Here is a 19,549-nt window from a genome sequence, read left to right as displayed (position 1 = left end):
TAAGCGAGCTTCGTCTTGCAAGGCCTTCCAGTTACCCGTGGGCTTTCGATGCTTGACGGGTCAAAACCCAGGTATATAGTTTTACTCGCCCGCCCGACCAACCAGGCGGGCCTAGTAAGCGATTCTGGCCGTTGTGCAGCCCTCTGATTGGAAGTAATAGGTTTGGCTTGGAAGCATTCCGTTAAAAGTAACAGTTACCTCGAAGTAACGAGTTACGAGTAACAGATACTTGTGGTTTTAATCGCAACAAAATTATAATTTGACGCACGCAAAACACACAACTATACTGGGTGGACCAAAAGTCGCAATACATAGGAAACATAAATATGTTGTGACAAGAAACAATGTATTCATGTAACATGCTCTACGTGGTTACCATTGGTTTGCAATACGTTTCTCCCACTCCTGATGAACACGCATTAGCACATCTGGAGATATGTGTGCAATAGCGTTGGTGATGCGGTGTATACATTTTCCTATGTATTGCGACTTTTGGTCCACCCTGTATTTTCAGATGCTGAGTGACCACTGTATCGTGCAAGGTCCACTCTGGAAGGTAAATTACTTATGCAGATAATTTGTGTGGTGTATTTTATGTAAAAAATTTTAAAACAAACATTAAACTTAATTGCTTCGGTAGTTTAAACCAATAAGCAACGAGTTTTATCGAAAAAATGCATTCCTCTCTTGTAATTTAATGAAAAACCAAGCGAAAAATATTATTAGGTCATTTTGTAAATCATTTTAAGGTCATTCTACAGGTCATTTTTAAAGATTTTCTGGCTCATCTACTTCCAAACCATAATTATTTTTATTATTTCGACTATGAATGGTCTAACACTCCTTACAAAACTTCTTGTATACGCCCATGAAACGAGAAGTTTCCCAACAAGGCATCTCAAGAGAACAAGATCCCAACATCTGGCTACGACCTAATCCCTCAGCCTCCGCCAAAGTTATGGGGAAGAGCCCCAACATCGGCACCTCGAAGAAGAGTATGGTAATTATCACGATAATAAAAGATGATAATAATTCTTTCCAGATAATACCAATAATCGACAGGATGGAAAAACAAGTTGGTATTTACATCAAAGCACCGAAAATTGACTGGAGAAAAGAAGTCCGGTGAGTTTAGAGCGGCCCCGGGGAGAAGTCAGGTTCTCAAGATGGCTGCCAGAGATAAAAGAGGCCAAGTGACGTGGATTGATCTCTGAGCCGTTGGGGGTTGGGGGATTCTAATGACTCACATCGCCAATTCCTCCTTCCCTCTCTTTTGTTCCTTTCTTCTTCTTTTTTTATTATTCCTTTTCTTCCATTCGCCATGTCTGCTGCCTCTTCAAGCAAGAGCCCTGAAAGTTGGGATAATTATAGGGTACGTGTAGGATTACTCTGAGACGCCAGAAATTATTAATCGACAACGCTTCTACCCCCATCCCCCTCTGTCTTACCATCCTTCTCTCTTGATCTCTGAACATCCAAATTCCTTTTGTAACAATATCGCTGCTTAGGTTCGTTTCTGGACTGTTTCCTCGTCGCGATTGTCCCAAAAGGACGAATAACCGCGAATGCTAAGAAACAAGGTCAATTGTTTACGAAGAACTATTGGTAGGTCGTGCACTGGTGCGCTGGTAGGAAAAATGGTGTTACAGCGACACAGGCAGTGATTCAAGGAAGTCCACACTACAGGGTGTGCGATAAGTAACTAGGCATTGAAAATTCGCTGGGCTTCGAGTGTATACCGCTCGTTTTGCCTGTTCCAGCGAAGAAGCTCTAAATTCCGTACGCTATCTAGCGCCGCCTGTGCGAAATCCTCTCACTGCAGCATTCTAGTCTACGCACAGAAAACTTGCGAAACAAACGCGTCGATTGATGCACTAAGGGTGTTTCTTACCCTTTGCCAAGAATCAGCTTTACAGTTTCATGCATTTTGTACATCCTTTGTAAAGGTAACAAGTGATGCAAGTATTCTCTTTACGTCAATCTGCATTTTAATGCATCAATTGCAACTCTATACATTTGGTCTGAGATGCAGACATTATGCATTCTTTATTTCAATTGATGTATTTTCTTTTCTCCATGTATTTTGGTAAACGTTTAACTTAAGATAATACAGATACATTATTGTACAACGCGACCCACCCCCATTTATTAGAGACACCCCGTCAAACGTGCAAACCAAAGTGGACAGTCATTTGTTTCCTCTTTCGTTTCCCCTTCGCTTGTGTCTTATAATATTTCAAGATTCGATACTTGACCGAGACAGGACTGAGGAAACAGATTAGATATCGATAAAATGATAGACACGCAGTTGCAACTTGAGACCAAGAACGAATCATGATTGCCTCATTAACGAGACTGTGCCAGGTTAATATTGTCCCGTCTCGGTACTTCCTAGGAAAAGCATAAAGGAAAATAAAGACAGATAAAAAAAATAGAAAAATGAAAGAAATTAGAGATAAAATATGACGAAAGAAGACAAAATTTGAAGTATGCAGAGATGAACATCATACAGAAATAAAAGCACTTCGATTTTCCTTCTTTCGACCAAGCTTAATCAAGTGGCCCATTGGTGTAACTATCGGGTGGGCAACCGTGAATTGTAGTCCTCCCGTCTATCCACATAGCCCACATGAGAAACTTTCAAAATCATTAATAATAGAACAACACTTACACAGAAAGAGAGATGGCGAGATAAAGAAAGGAAGAAAGAAATCGAAAGATATTGGAGAAATGAGAAGAGTGAAAGAATGAGATAAAAAGAGAGGAATCGACAGGATGAGACAAAAGAAAAAGAGAACGAGTAAGACAAGAAAGAAATAAAAGTAAAAAACGCATAGCAATAAGGAGAAAGAGATAAAAATGAATGAAACAGAAAAAGAGAAAGAAAGAGGGAAAATGTGACATACAGGAGGAGAAGAATAAGACCAGAAAGACAATAGATAGAGAGAGAGAGAGACAAAAATAAAGAGAAAGAGATAGAAAGAATGAGAATGAAACATGGATAAGGAGAAAGGATAAAACCGAAAATGAAAGAAGAAGATATAGGAAAAAAGGAAGAGGTAGAAAGAATGATATAAAAAAGATAAAGAAGGAGAGAAAGAAAGAATGAAGAGAAATGAGAAGGAGGTAGAAAGATTGAGAAACAAACAAGGAGTAAGATATGCCACATAAAATATATAATTATATATTTCAAGCTATGGACGCGCCTCGCGACGAGAATGTGGCGTTTCCTCTTTCATGTTATTTGGCGAACGATTTAATTTAATAAAATATGGCACATATGTACATGTTATAATTTATGTGGACAAGATAGAAAAAGATAGGGAGAAAGAATTTGATGCTATATATGAAACAGAAAGAGAGAGATGCGAATGACAGAAACAAGATGAAGGAGAAAGAACGAGAAAGAAGAAAGGAAATAGAGACAAATAGAAGGAGGATTGAGACAGAAACAAAGATATAGGGAAACAAGGAAACATATCGAAAAGCAGAACAAAGAGAGAATCAATATAGAAAAAGAAAGGAAGAGAAAGGGAAGTGTAGAAAGAAGGATAGTTGCACTGAAGTGGATCCCATTTGGAAACATTCCACCCATCTTGCTCTCCCGATGCGAAAAATTTCAAATTCTTCAAAGAAACTGGTCCTACGGCCGTTTGGACACCGACACAAACTTCCTGACTCAGTAGGAAAAGCAAAACAAGGCGGCAGAAAGGACCTTTGAAATGCAAAAGCAGTCAACAGGTGTTCAAATTTTGATGCAATTTTCAGCACAACGAACCAAGAAATCGTTACAGGACGAACGAACAAGGTTCATCAAACAATTCCAAACACCATGTACTTATAGGACAGTCATTAAAAAAACATTAGGATAACTTGGAAATATTTTGTCTTCGACGCGCTGACCCCACGTTGCATGTCTTCCTATTTCCTTGTCGGTAAGGCGCTAACGGTATTTCAACAGAGTAAAAACCCGCCCTAAATGTAAAAGGTTTGAATTTTTTGATGGGGAGATAATATAGACAAAATTAAGTTACTGAGTCTGTCTATTTGAAGGATCAAACAATTTACAGGTCATTTAAAAAATTTGCGGAGTAGAATGTAACCGTGTATACCCCCCCCCCCTCCCTGTTCCTGCACCACTGGACACTATATTGGGTACACTATCGTAGTGTTTGTAGTAGGAATGGCTACAAAATTGGGGAAAACAAATAACCGGATTTCAAATCATCCCAATATACCGTTTGGGATGCAACTAAAATTCCGGATACCCGGATAATTCGAACAATTCGGATAGAACAGATTTGAAAAAGTATTTGTAGAAAATCCGTACAGTGAAATACGAAAATGACGAATAAAAGAATATGTGGACAGCCCGTGAAATGGATATACGATTTTTCCATCCTTAGTTTGTAGCGTGCTGCACTAATCGCTTCGCTACAGAGACTGTTGCGATAGATTCCAACCTGGGACCTCTGACGTCGCGAACCGATACACTTGTCACTAGAGCTCTGTGTGTGTGGGGAAGGAGGATTGTATTTTTAGACTAGAGTCGAAACCGAGAACGAGACAGGCACTTACAACTCGATACGAGACCGAGACATTGCCAAGTCTCGTCTCGTCTCATCTCGAAACCATCCCCAACGTACTACACCATAAAAAAAACATATTTCTTTTTCAAATCTGTAATAATACCAATAAACAGGCCAATTTTTACGAGTGCAGATATAAGTGCTTCAAAAAAGCATGTTAAAAAAAATTACCACAGTAATTGTTCAACATATTATGAAGTAAATAATTAATGCAAATATAATTCCTCTATAGCAAATTCAACACTTCGCAACAAAACACTGTTGTTTTGGGAAGAATATCGCCTTTTAATATTCCTTTGTTTCGTTCTTGAAATGTGGGAATAAAGTATGCTTTTGCCGACATCAAACATTCCCCCACGCGATTGGATTGGATTGATTTGGTGTTTAAAGTCCTCTTCTTGCACAATAAGGCTAATCGGGACTGGACCTACAGTTTAAAGTGGGATCCGAACCACTATGGACCTCCACCGGGTATCGAACCCGGGACCATTACCCACGCGAAAACAACAGTACCTGCTCTAATATTTACACTTGATTCATCTTTATGAAAACATGAAGCATTGTTACAACACTCATTATTTTGAAGCAGCATACATTCTGCAAGAATAAAAAGAAAAAAATCAAAATTTCCACAGTTCTGAATAACGGATTCGGCACATCACAAGAAAAAAATATGACAATGCAAATCTGAAGGAAAATAAAGGAAACATTGCTCATAACGGGTTTTCAGTCACTTTTGCAATCACTACATTAGATTCTGACCAGGCGCGGATCCAAGGGCAGGGCGAAAGGGGCGATCGCCCCTCCCAACTGCCATGTTTTTGGATATGCCAAATAATATTCAAGACTCATTCGTTCTGCATTTCTATTACCACGTTTAACAGGCTCGAGAAATCCACTGTATGCTCATGATAGGCTAATCGTATCTGGACCTACAGTTTAAATTTGGATCAGAACACTCTTCATAATTGAGCTTCAGTTTACAGTGCCAATGGGAAAAATTATGATAACAACAGGAACGTCCCACGGGCTTATTATTTTTTTTTAAAAAAATGTATAAATAGAAATGAGAAAAATACAGGGAGGTTATTGCAGCATGCCACCGCTTCAGCATCGGCCGCTTGCCGGTCCAGTCATGCAACAGGTGCCGGCAAATTGCGTAACAGATAGCCCGTAACAGAAACCGCTTGTTTTGTAATGTTTCCACTTTTCACAATTACAGTTACAATTACAATTGAAATAAGCACGTACCTTGTCGCACGGATGCAGGAAAAGGTGTCCTCCCAAATACAAATATTTCTGGCACCTTATTTCTGACGTCTAATCTTAGATTAGTCATCGCTACTTTATTCTCAGTTGTCGCGACAGCGCCTGCAGCTTATCGGGGGTTGGGTGAGTTGTCAGCCGCGAGATGGCGCTTCATACTGCACGTGTCGGCAGTGATGCCAACCGTAGGGACATGTCCCTACGCATAGGGACTTTTCACTAAATTTCGCCCGCGTAGGAACGTAGGGACAGATTTTGCCAAATGAGGGAAAACGTAGGTACTTTTTTCAATCTTGGTAAATTACATTTTATGAATTAGTTTATCTGGATACTTTAGCGAGGAGGAGAAAAAAGAACTAACTAACAGATCTCCATCAGAATTTTGGAACATGTTATCGGTTACCAAAAACTTTCAAGGCAAGTTGCTTTTTGAAAACATTTCCACTCTCGCGAAAATAGTGCTAACATTGCCGCATTCTAACGCGGAAACGGAAAGAATATTTTCAATGTTAAGTGATACAAAAACAAAAAAGGGAAATAAAATGGGACCAAAATTGTTAAAGAATGCAGGAAATACAGCATCACCAACCAACATCTATCTCTTCACAGCAGCAGCATGTATGACTTCAAATAACATAATCAACAGTAAACGACTCAACGTTATTCATTAGGGGTGTGCTGGATTCTTTACTTTAAAAAGTCGTTAATTCTCGACGTTTTCTGCCTTGTAAGTTTCTGGAACTTATCGAAAGTTGTAAGTTTTTATTCTAGAAATGCAAAAACAATCACTTAAAGTGAAAATGACTTGTAAAATTCGAGATTTCCAGTGCTTCGGGAAATTTCGAACATTTCCCGTCCAGAAAATTTTCCGACTTGGTCGGGAAATTGCAAATTTTTCAGTCCCGAATGTCGGGATTTAAAAAAATTACCGTCCCGATCCCGTCCCGACCCAAAAAATTCTGTCCAGCACACCCCTATTATTCATTAAGGCAAGAATTTACAATACCGGACCCTTCTGTAATTTCTATGCTACGTCTTATACTCACGAAATAATTATTCGTGATTATTTATCTCAAGTTAACATGTTGGGGTGAGGGGGAAAAAATGTTCATTAACGTGTAGAAGTTGTAAAATAAGCTTTTCAATTCTCGCAATGATTCTCCGTATACAAGTATGGTAGCCATATTTGTTGATATGAACAAATTAAAATTAGTTACGCTGTCTACAGCGTTGCCACACTGTTGATTTCATACTTGGAGAGCATGGATCGTGTAAGAATGGCGGAAGAGAACAGTAAAAAAGTTGTTAATGTTGTACAGATTGTTAGGTGGAGTGTGCAGGAGGATGGCTGTGGGCTAATTAATAAACTTATGGATTTCAGTATATTGCCCAAAGAACGTGCTTACATGTGACAGCGACAATCACGATGTAGAAGAACTGATTTGATTACAGGTAAATTTGGCAACAGTACATCAATCATAAAATTGCAGGATACGAAAATGGCCTTCGATGATGAACGTTTGCCGTTAAAGTGCTACGAAAATAATATTTTTTATCGGTTCGTAATCACAATTACCGCAAAACCATTCAGGAATAGCCCCACTGACCATTCTCGGTAAGTTTAGGTTAAGTTAGGTTAGGCAAACATAGTTAAAATTTGGGCTCGAAAAAAACATGCACGGGTAGCCCATCAAACCATTGACGGATAGCCCCACGAACCATTCAGGTACGGTTAGGTTAGGTTAGGATAGGCAAACATAGTTAAAATTTGGGGTCGTAGTAATATCAGGAATGTATATTTCGTTTTTTAAGTATTGGAAACACAAAATCTTCCGGTAAATAATAAGCAATCGTGCCGATCGCGGACCACTCAATGTCACTTATTTTGCAATTTCTACACGTGACCCCCCAAATTTTAACTTCAAATTCGTGATTAGGAGGCCTCAATTAGTGAGTATGCGAAATATTACAAAAAATCGGGGAGAGGTCCTGTATTGTAAATTCGCTCCTTCATTAATTGTGGAAGCACCGAGCAGAAAGATTTGGTAAGTAAATGTGTATATTTTATCTTCTGTTTGCATGCTCATGAGGTGTTTTTTTTTTAGTCACTTTACTTGGCGTAGGGACATTTGGTCAGTTGTAGGGACATTTTGACTACGTCTGTAGGGACATTGCCGAAAAATGGTTAGCAACACTGTCGGCTACCAGACAGTGAGTCTACGCTCATTCATGTTCACTTCTGTTCGCGTTTATCAGTACGCGTTTTGTTTATACTGTGTTATTGAGTTGGTGTGCTAGTGCTTTATTGTGTGTTAATTGTTATTCATTCATTACTTATGTCGTTAAACAAATATAGTCTTGAACATAGAGTTTTTATGTACGATAATTACGTGAAAACGAATTCTTGCAGAAAAGTGGTCAGGGATTACGATAGACAGGATCTCTTGAACCTAAGAAACGTGTTGTATTGCTGTTGAAGGAAGTCATTTTCAACATCTCTTATAACACAGGAGGTTAGTGATCATCATTATTATTACTTTTAAATATCATTTTACGCTTTCGGTTTGCTTTATGCGCCGGGATGCTGTCTTCCCTTTCTGTCAACTGAGGATAAAGTAGCGATGTCTAATCTAAGATTAGATGTCAGAAATAAGGTGCCGGAAATATTTGTATTTGGGAGGACACCTTTTCCTGCATCCGTGCGACAAGGTACGTGCTTATTTCAATTGTAATTGTAACTGTAATTGTGAAAAGTGGAAACATTACAAAACAAGCGGTTTCTGTTACGGGCTATCTGTTACGCAATTTGCCGGCACCTGTTGCATGACTGGGCCGGCAAGCGGCCGATGCTGAAGCGGTGGCATGCTGCAATAACCTCCCTGTAGATGGAAAGGGCTTATTTTTGTGGGCGATAAAACTACAACATTATGTTTAACCTGTTTTAAATTCTAGTGAAACATTACAATTTGAATGAGTAGGTCAACTATTTAGTATTTTAAATAAACCGGGGGCCTCGTCGGTAGCGTCGTCGCCTTGTAATCAAGGGGTCCCGGGATCTATACCCGGTGGAGGCGCAGTGGTTCGGATCCCACTTTAAACTGTAGGTCCAATCCCGATTAGCCTTACTGTGCATAAAGTGGACTTAAAACAACAAATCAAACCAAACCAAATAAACCGTGTGGTAGCCAGTGCCGGATCTACAAACCGGGGGGCCCTCAGCCATTGAAACAGTAGAGGGTTTGCGTATGTAAAAAATAAACGTACTTACTCAGGGGTACAGAAACGAATACAACATATACAGGTAAAGATAAAGTTAGAGTTCCCTACACATAGCACCATGCCATGAAGGCACATTTAGGGTATGTGGGGGTAGGACCCCACATATTTTCAATGTAGGACATCTTGGAGGTTATGTGATCAGCACCACGCTCCGGCCGCCTTTATTCCCCACTGGGTACCATTTGATTTGAGGCTGGGTAGGCCCTGGAGCCGCTTTATACGGAAACAAAGCCGGAAAAATTCCGACCATAGATCACCCTCCCCGGGTCTCCCGCGTGACAGTCAGACTAGAATCAAATCAGTGTAGAATTTCACGAGAAATGCAGTGGTGAAGGTTTCTTCAACCTATCTTTAATCAGGAAAAAGTTATGACTGCATGATTGTAACAAATGTATAAATTTCCAGGTGTGAGAAAACAGTGTCATATATATATCACATCACTACGGGCGCCGAAACCGGGGGGAGGCAGACCCCTCCAGTTCTCGTTTGCCCCCCCCCCCCATAGGGGGTCCAATGTATAATTTTCAACATATTATACAACTTCTGCACACAGAAACTTCGCAGACAACACACGCAGGATACTGCTCTGAAATGTTCAGAATCAATAATGTGGAAATATCGTTTGAGTGTCTTTCTTGTGCTTGTGCGTTTACTATTTCAGTATTTCCTTTTTCAAACCGACAATAAATGAAGGAGAACGAATGGTATATTATGGTCGAATATGTGCAAGTATAGAGGAAGAATACTGTCGTCTTCATGTTCTTGAATGAGCCAGTCCATTGCAAAATATACACCTTTGTTTCCCTTCGCAAAAGTCAAGCAGAAGTTGAAAATATTCTGTTTTCAATATGCCACTGTTTTATGTACGAGGGTCACTATTTATATTTTGAGCCTTGTCAACACTGATTGAAGTTAGGCGCGATTTGACGTTTGCACGGAATCGTCTGGCATTATTGACCATAACGTACTTCAAATGTTTTGTCAATAGCTTCATTTGTGTTGTTTATGTTGCCTTGGAGATTGCGCGACAACAATAAAATGGAATTAAGTCGTGAACATTTTCGTGCGATGATTTTTTTATAACGAATTTAATCGTGGCCGCCATTCGCTCACCGACGAGATTCGCGAAGGTCGTCCAAAATCAGTTGTTGTTCAAGAAAACATTGATGCTGTGCAAAACCTAATACTGCAAGATCGTCATGTGACATACTGTGAGATTGAGGCAACCATAGGCATTAGTTCCACCAGCATATATAAAATATTACATGATCATTTAGCTGTGAGAAAGGTATGTTCTCGTTGGATCCCACACAATTTGACAAAAACTCAAAAAGACGCTCGCGTCAATTGGTGCACACAGATGCTCAATAAATACAATCGTGGTGCTTCAAAAGACGTATATAAGATTGTAACAGGTGACGAATCATGGATATATGCATATGAGCCGGAACGTAAACAGCAGTCGACTGTATGGGTGTTTCAAGATGAACCCAATCCAACAAAAGTTGTTCGTGCTCGAAGCACATCGAAACAAATGGTCGCCTGTTTTTTTTTAGCGAAAACTGGTCATGTGGCAACTGTGCCTTTAGAGGAACGTAGAACGGTCAACTCTGAATGGTACACAACAATTTGTTTGCCAGAGGTCTTCGGTCAAATACGGAAAACAAACAAACGCCGTCGGATCATTCTTCATCAAGACAATGCCAGCTTTCACACATCTCGTCTAACAACCGACTTTATGAACAGTCAAAAAATCGAATTGATGGGTCATCCGCCGTACAGTCCTGATTTGGCACCCAATGACTTCTTCTTGTTCCCGAATGTCAAGAATAAATTGCGTGGACAACGATTTTCGTCGGCGGAAGACGCCGTTGATGCGTTCAAAAACCATATTATGGAGGTGTCTCAAGAAGATTGGAAAAACTGCTTTGACAAATGGTTCGAACGAATGCAAAAGTGTATTGACCATAAAGGAGAATACTTCGAAAAACAATAAAGCAGTTTTCAATGCCAAATTCCTGTTTTTTCATTGTTAGGCTCAAAATATAAATAGTGACCCTCGTAATCAGGATTAGTATGTGTGTGCTAGTTCATACCGCATTTACGTAGCTGAAAGTTGCACTGTTACATATTTGTACCAATGCTTAACCAACGTTCAAAACAATACGTGTATGTGTGTCTGTGGGCGGCTTAAGAGCCGAGCAATCCAAGCTTCTCTCTCTCTTTATTTCTGTCTATGTCTGTCTCCCTTACTTATGTCTCTTCCTCCTTCGTCTTTCTATATTTCTCTTCATCCCCAGTACTATCTCTTTCCCTCTCGCTTAATGACTTCCTTCTGTATTCTCTTGCATTCTCTATCTCTGCCCATAGATTGTCTTATGTCTCATCTCTCTCTCTCTCTCTCTCTCTCTCTCTCTCTCTCTCTCTCTCTCTCTCTCTCTCTCTCTCTCTATCTTCATCTCTATCCCTTGCTTCTCTATTTCTCATTTCCCTCTTTCTCTCTGCTTCTTGTTTGTAATTTCTCTTCCTATTACCCTCTATCGCTTCAATCATGTCTCTCCTTAAAACATTTCTTCCTTCTGATGACGTCAATGTATCACCTTTCGATTTTAATCTCTCTTGGAAAATATGCGGGCGCTCAAGTGCACACCCTGGATTGAATTTTTGCAAGCTAACGTGCCTCCGGTGTCTGGACTCAGTGGGGTTTTTGTTGTGTTGTCCATACATGTTTGTTACTGTCCCTTCATCCATCCCCATCGTCGCGATTAGCAAAAAGTGGAAGAAAATCGACGTAAAATAAATTAAATCAATTGCTCAAGCTAGTAAAGTAATATGAGTGAGTTTTAAGCGTAACACTGTCAAACTGTTTTCGGAATTTTTAATTGCATGAAGACACTGGGAAAGAACACAACACGGGGATTCAAAACAAAAGAAAACTGTGTAACAAAATGTGGTTCTTTGTATTATTTCCATGGTCTTGGAATGACATGATAAACTAATTTCCACCATGCACAGAAACAGGTGCAATGGAAGAACGGAAGAGTTGCTGTGGTGGGGTTTCAGCACTTCAACGTTGCCATGGAATGTGACGTGACCTGCAAGTATTAGGAAACTTCCCACTGCTTTTTTTTCTTTCTTTTTCAAATTCTCGGTCTCTTTTTATGATGTAAACGCACTTCAATGCACGTAAAAGGAAGAGCTTTTATGGGAATGAACACGTGTAGACAATTTGCAAGCAATACGTTGCGACAGCGGTACAACATAAAGACATTTTGAAGGCGCACATCAATGATTCAGTTTCCCAATCATAGATGGCACTGCAAATCTATTTATTATAAGTTTGGAACAAATTGTTTGCTTCTTACCGAATGTGTAATAAATAGGATCATAAAATTAGAGCCCATTTTATTGTAATAAAAAATAAGTGTGAATTTGTAGATGAGCAGTTCTGAATTTCTTGTAGGTATTAAGTAGTTAACAGTACCACGATTTATTTTTTACTTAACAATCAGATATATAAGCAAATTAAAAATTGCTGTACGATAAATTTTAATCTTTTTCCTTTTAAGGGGGTTCTAAAGCCATGCTAAAGCATAGGCCCAAATTTCTAAGGGTAACCGTACAACTAATATAAATTCGGTAAGGAAGAAATTTTCCGATATAAAAGATTGTTTTATTCACTAGGACATGTGAACCTTATAATTCTGTTACGATTGAAGGGATTTAAGTAAATAACAGAAAATATAAGGTCTCCGTCATGTTCAAACTGCTCCGTACAGATAGCGCTGAAGTGGTAGTTTTGTTAATACCGGTGCATTTTCTTTCTTTTATGACTAGTATGGAAGATTTCGTGGTGAAACAAAGATCACATGTTCTTCCCGCAAGCATCTGAAATACTATGTGAAGAAATGAAAACATTTCGTACCTTCAGAGAGTAGTGCCTATCATTAAAACTTTTGAAGTGGCGTTTCGTCGCAATATACTTCGTGGTGCAGATTTTAGCCAACACTGTTGCCGATATTTCACGCCGTGTTTTCTAACGATATGATCAATATAAGTGCGTCGAAATCGTGAACGTTAAACCAAGTTACCAGAGAATAACGAATCCCAGTAAATGTTGGAAGAAGGAAACATCGGAAAAAACTGAAAGGTAAGTCTTATATTTAAATGCTTGTTGCTTAATCCATCAAAAGTAAAACGTTTGCAATATACAAGAGTGATGCAGAATGTATGATTTATTTATATGTTGAGGAAATACCTTCCGATATAATTTCTGTGAGAATATCGCTTCAACGTCTCAACCTTTACAACACAGCACGCATTTTCCCTTACAAACGAAGTTCGTAATTCTTTGCAATTGTAAAATCAGAAGAGAATGTTATATTAAATTAGGCATAATGCAGATATTACAGTTTTGTGAATATTACCAGAGCATGAAATACCTTGATATAGATTATATTTTGGCATTAAATAGATATTGCACAAAATGCTCTACTATCGTTCCTCGGAGATTATTTTCGTATTTCACTAGTGCTATTCAAATGTACGTACATCGGAATTTGTATTACAAATCAGTCGTTCATTATAGTTTCACTTTGCCCTTGTACAAGGTTGGAACGAGTTGTTTCTGACCTGTTTTGAACAAGATTTTTCTCTTTTATGTTTTTGAATCTTGAACACAGTTCATAAAGCTTGCAAATGTTAAATACAATAAGTAGGTTAAGCTGTTAGGTTGGATTGGAATAGATTTATTGTGAGATCCCCGAATTTTGTGCAAGTTCTGGACAACGTTCTGTTATCTTCTTTCACAGAATCAGGTCAGAAAACCGGTTTTGTAAGCTGTATGAAACATTTGGTTTTCTCGTTCTTTCATAATTTTGAACGCCTTGTAATGGTAGCGCAACATTTCCAATAAGTTCAAGCTTTATGTATTTAAAGTGTAAAAGTACACCCTAACAGCTAAAAGAGTAAAGTCCTAACAGTCTACCAAACAATAGTTTTCGTGTTTACTGAGAATTTACAAATTAGTATAGATTAGTAAATATTAGAAGTTCACATATCTTACAAGTGCAAGGCCAATTATTTATTTGTGGGTAAGATTGAGTGATTTTCAGAGAAACCATAATTTGTCCAGATTATGTTACGAATATTTGATTCAATAACCTACTGAAGTCAAAGTCCTATTCATAGGCGTGCGCACGGGGGGGGGGGGGGCAAGGGGGCTCACGGACGTTCGCAGATTTTTTCCACATAGGGACAAGCAAGATATTTTTTCGTGGGGCATATTACCCCGATAATAGTGCTGCCCCCTCAAAAACACCACTTGAATTTGAAATTATCACATACTTGCGTCCCTCCATTACATACGTAATAATTAATGTAAATTACTATGACTGAAATCAAATTATACGTGTGGAATATGCGCTTTTAGGTAGATATTCGTTTTCGAAGAGGGAGGTGTGGAAATCCTTCCCCCCCTTCTAGACGTTCCATGCCCCTACATTATTATACTTCCAACTAGAAATTTAGTGTAGAGGAATCTTATGACTTATCGATATTGGTTGCAGTGGCGCAACCACAAGGGGGCAGAGGGGCATTGCCTTATCACAACCTTGGACGGAAATCAAACATTGAATTAAGAGAAAGTAAAACTAGCAGAAATTAAGAGTAGCAGGACAATAGGATACTCAAAATGGAATTAGTTTTCACGTCTTTCTATCATCATTTTTTCCAGACGGCCAGGAGCACTTGTAGGGTGGCACAGAGGGACAATTGCTCCCTCGACTTCAAATTTTATATACATACAAAAATACATTTCGTAAAATTGTCTTGCTCGATTCGCTAGCAATATCTGCTTTTCTTACAGTCTTGTCAAGTTCATAGTCATAGCTAGGGGACGGCGGGAGTTGTCCCTGGACGCTGAACAATCTGAATGAGAAAAATTGTAAAAGAGAACGCCATGGCGTCCCGTGATTTTTTTTGCGCCATATTAAATCAATACAGTTTTCACTTTGCAAAAATTTGGATCGTGAAATCTTCTTGCTTCGCTCGCAATTTATTTTCTGTAGTGCATTGTAAATTACCAGACACAGTGTAAGAACAATTAAGTACTTCAGACAGTAGCTCCTGTAATAGCTTGGTTTGGAGGAAAAGGAGCGCGCATATTTCAGAGACAATTTATAACATTTTTGTTATTGGTTTGTTATGGGGCGGATGAATTGATTGTGTAATGTATATAAATAATATGTCATACACACATATACCCATCAATGCAATAGAACTAAAACAGTGAGATAAAGTGAAGTTTTTCTTTCCCGACTAAACTTTCAAGGCTTTTGCCCCCCCCCTCCTAATCAGAGGGTCTGCGCACGCCTATGGTACCGTGAATCAAACCTTTTATAATTCTGTTATAAAAGGACCACTTCGATAACCATTATGGTGCAGTTTAGATCCATTATATTCACATCCACTTACACAACATCTCTAAGTTGTTTTTATTTTATTATTAACTCAACTTGTCTGTGGTTGTAACAATGTAATGAAAATTATTTTTTTCATCTTTGTTAAGTTCATAGTCTCATACACCATATTAACAATATTTTTTTTGCTCCTTTTGCAGATGAACATTTGAGAATCTATTTGATGTGTCTTCTAAGAATTCCTTGAAATTTGTAAAAGGTCAACAGATTTGACTAACAATGGCAACCCAATACCGTGGAAGTTTGTGGATATGCTTCTATGGAATCAAAATCGTCTGTGTGGATTGTTTGAACTGTACACAATTTGCACATACATGGTTGGATGGTGATGGTTTACAAGATATCAAGAGTCCAAAATATACTCAAGAAATGATGTTGCAAGACTTCTTAATATCTGGTTGCAAGTAGTCAGCAATTGGGAACGGTATATTTGAGAAACTGAAAATAATGGGAATGGTATAACATGTTTGTCTTGTCTGTCAAGTTATAGCACACATTCCTTGAAATTTTTGCTAGTTCCAATTTTGAAGGGTATTTGCCCACAATCTTAGGATATTCATTGCTTTCTGAATGGAATGATGATTTCAAGACAGCAAGAAGCATACGCATCTATGAGAGAACCACATAATGTTGCAGGATGGGCAAGAAGGAGAATGAAGTTACATTGAAAGAAAAATGTTAATGTGAATTTATACGTATATCCCGAATATATCATGCAATGATTTCTGAATGATTTGAATTTTATTCTAATGGTAATTATTACCATATTGTATCTTAGAAAACTTCTCTCACAATTCTTATCTGAGTATCTTATCTAAGATATCGACAGTGTGTGGAAAGTTACTTTTCAAAAGTAATTCAAAGTTAATCACTTGAGAAATTAATTCAGTTATAATTACTGTAGCTTTAAAACGTATATAATTTAGTTACTATTACAATTACTTTATTCTAGATTAGTTATATCTTGTAAGACATGGTTCAGAACATGAAATGCAAGTGCATTATTCATTTCACAACAACTTAGCATTAAGTTCATATATAATTGAGGACTAAAAGTGGTAAACGTTGTAAGTGCCAAAAGCGAAAGTGTTGGGGATATCGCATCGTTCCGCACATCAGCCCGTAAGAACGTGCACACTAGTGACCTCTTTACACGCCCTTTGAGGGCTACCAGCCACATTTTACATTTACCAGATTATAAAGCATGGCGCATTTCACAGTTTAACGTGGAAAACGGTGTTTGAATTATTGTGGCACTTACAGCGTTTACCAATTTTAGTCTTCAATTATAACTGCTGGTGTCCGTGTTGGAGTGGTTAGAACAGCGCGTTACGACGCTAGGAGTCTCTGCTTCGAATCCCGGCATGGGTATGCTTTGTATGTGATCCTTCATAAGTTTCATCATTTATCACTCGTTCTCATCATTGTAATTAGACAAAAATGGCAGAAAAGCGTAGTAAAATAAACTAAATCAATCAACCACATAATTATAACTAAGTTAATATATTTTAGATGTAAATGCAGAGGTAATAATCCACATCTTTTACTTAAAGATGAAAAAATAATATTTTGTTGTATTTTTGTTGAGCAAACAATATATTATTCAGAATTACTGTTGAACTGTGGTATACCAATGAGGATTGTTGGAGATTATATAGCCTTATGTCGAAATTATTCTAATTAAAATACACTAACTAACTAACTAACTAACTCTCTAGCCTTCTTAAACCCGAAGGTTCATGGCTGCAGCAACACAGGCCTTCCATCTGTCCCTATCTTGAGCAAGATCTATATACTCTTTCCCATCCTTACCGATTTCCTTTAGGTCCATCTCAACGTTGTCCCTCCATCTTCGTCTTGGCCTTCCTACAGGTCTCTTACCATCTGGTTTCCCAACAAGAATCCTGTACACTCCTCTTTCCTCTCCCATTCGTGCCACATGACCTGCCCACCTAAGTCTTCTTGATTTAATTATTCTAATAATATCTGGACATGAATACAAATTATGTAGTTCTAAATTATGTAACCTTCTCCACTCAACTGTCTCCTCATCCCTTTCAGGTCCAAAGATTTTCCTAAGGATCTTATTTTCAAATACTCTCAATTTATGTTCCTCTTTCAATGTAAGGGACCAAGTTTCACATCCATATAATACTACAGGCAAAATTACGGTTTTGTATATTTTAACTTTTAATTTCTTAGATATTAAACGAGAAGACAAAAGTTTATGAAGAGAGAAGTAACATGCATTTCCTGAATTAAGCCTACTTTTTATTTCCTCTTTAATATAATTTTCATTTGTTAATATTACTCCTAAGTATTTGAATTTGGAAACTGGTTCAAACGAGTTGTTATCAATAATTAGATTTTGATTATTACCTAACACTTGGTTTCGGCCTGTAAGCATATATTTAGTTTTCTCTTTGTTAACTTCCAAACCTATCTCTCTAGCAGTTTTGAAAAATATTTTAGCATTATTCTTAATTGTATTCACATCATCCCCCAGTAAGTCTACATCATCTGCATATGCTAACAACTGAGTCACACCATTTAATTTTAGTCCTTCGTTAGTTTCTTTTACCTTCCTAACAGCATATTCTAAGGCAAAATTAAAGAGCAATGGAGATAATGCATCTCCTTGTTTTAACCCATCATGAATTGTAAATTTGTCAGACATATTAATACCCACACGAATTTTACTTTCTGTTTCACTGGTGCATATTTTTATCATACTAACAAGCTTCTTAGGTATTCCAAACTCTACTAATATATTATATAATTTATCTCTTTTGACCGAATCATATGCTTTTTTGAAATCAATGAATAGCTGATGGACATTTTGATTATATTCCCACTTTTTCTCAAGTGTCTGTCTGATGTGAAAAATTTGATCTGTAGTTGATCTGTTACGTTTAAATCCACATTGATAATCATCTATAATTTCATTAGCATATGGGGATAGTCTTGTTAAAATAATGTTTGATAATATTTTATATGTTGTTGAGAGTAGAGAAATTCCACGGTAATTATTGCAGTTCATTTTATCACCTTTTTTAAACACAGGAACAATTATGGATTCTTTCCACTGTTGAGGGATTTCTTCTTTATTCCATATTAAACAAATTAATTTATGAATTTGACATATTAATGAATTTCCACCATATTTAATTAACTCAGCTGGTATTAAATCAATGCCAGGTGCTTTGTTATTCTTTAGCCTTTTAATAGCATCTTTAACTTCAATCAAGTTAGGTTCTGGAACTAAAGGTTCTGCTGTGTGGACTTCATTTACTTCTGATTTATCTCCTACATGGACATTTAAAAGGTCATTAAAGTAGTTCTTCCATCTATTTAGAATTTTGTTTGGGTCAGCTAGAAAATCACCGTCTTTATCTTTTATTAAGTTTACTTTAGGTTGCCACCCCTTTCTAAACTCATTTACACCTTTATATAAATCTCTGATATTTTTATTTTTGCTGTTTGTTTCAATTTCGTTAATTTTGCTTTTCAAGTATTCTCTTTTTTTACTTCTAAACGTGCGGTTAACTTCTCGCTTTATTCTATTATAATTGTTTAGATTTGTATCATCACAGTTATTTAACCACCTAAGTCTAGCCTGATTTCTTATTTCTATTAGATTATGACATTCATTATCAAACCATGGCTTACTTTTTCTCGGTTTATGATATCCTATACTTTCTTTAGCTGCTGATTCTATTGCATTACGTATGTGCTCCCATTTCTTATTTACGTCTGTTTCATTTATATTTTCATCATAATTTAAATCCTGTAAAACATCAAATCTATTTGACAGTTTAATTTGGTAATCTTTCTTAATTCTTTCATCAGTAAACTTTCCTGTATCAAATTTTATAACTTTTAGATTTTGTTGCTTATGATTTATCACTGAGAGTCTTTCTCTTAATTTAGCAATTA

At 37.5% G+C, this 19,549-nt stretch overlaps 1 protein-coding gene across 1 annotated transcript in view; it reads left to right on the top strand.

Moving 5' to 3' along the window:
- The first annotated feature begins 868 nt into the window (after nucleotides 1-868).
- The window catches only part of LOC146002564 (testis-specific serine/threonine-protein kinase 3-like), a 31,208-nt gene continuing 12,527 nt past the window's right edge, over nucleotides 869-19,549 (top strand). The window contains 1 exon segment of the mRNA XM_083140536.1: nucleotides 869-1,000. Within this exon segment, the coding sequence (XP_082996662.1) occupies nucleotides 869-1,000 (132 nt within the window).

The sequence above is a fragment of the Lepisma saccharinum genome, chromosome 1, assembly GCF_977018435.1.
Source record: "Lepisma saccharinum chromosome 1, izLepSacc3.1, whole genome shotgun sequence".
NCBI lineage: Eukaryota > Metazoa > Arthropoda > Insecta > Zygentoma > Lepismatidae > Lepisma > Lepisma saccharinum.
Note: the sequence above shows the minus strand (reverse complement) of the source record. Positions and strands in the feature narration are given on the sequence as shown.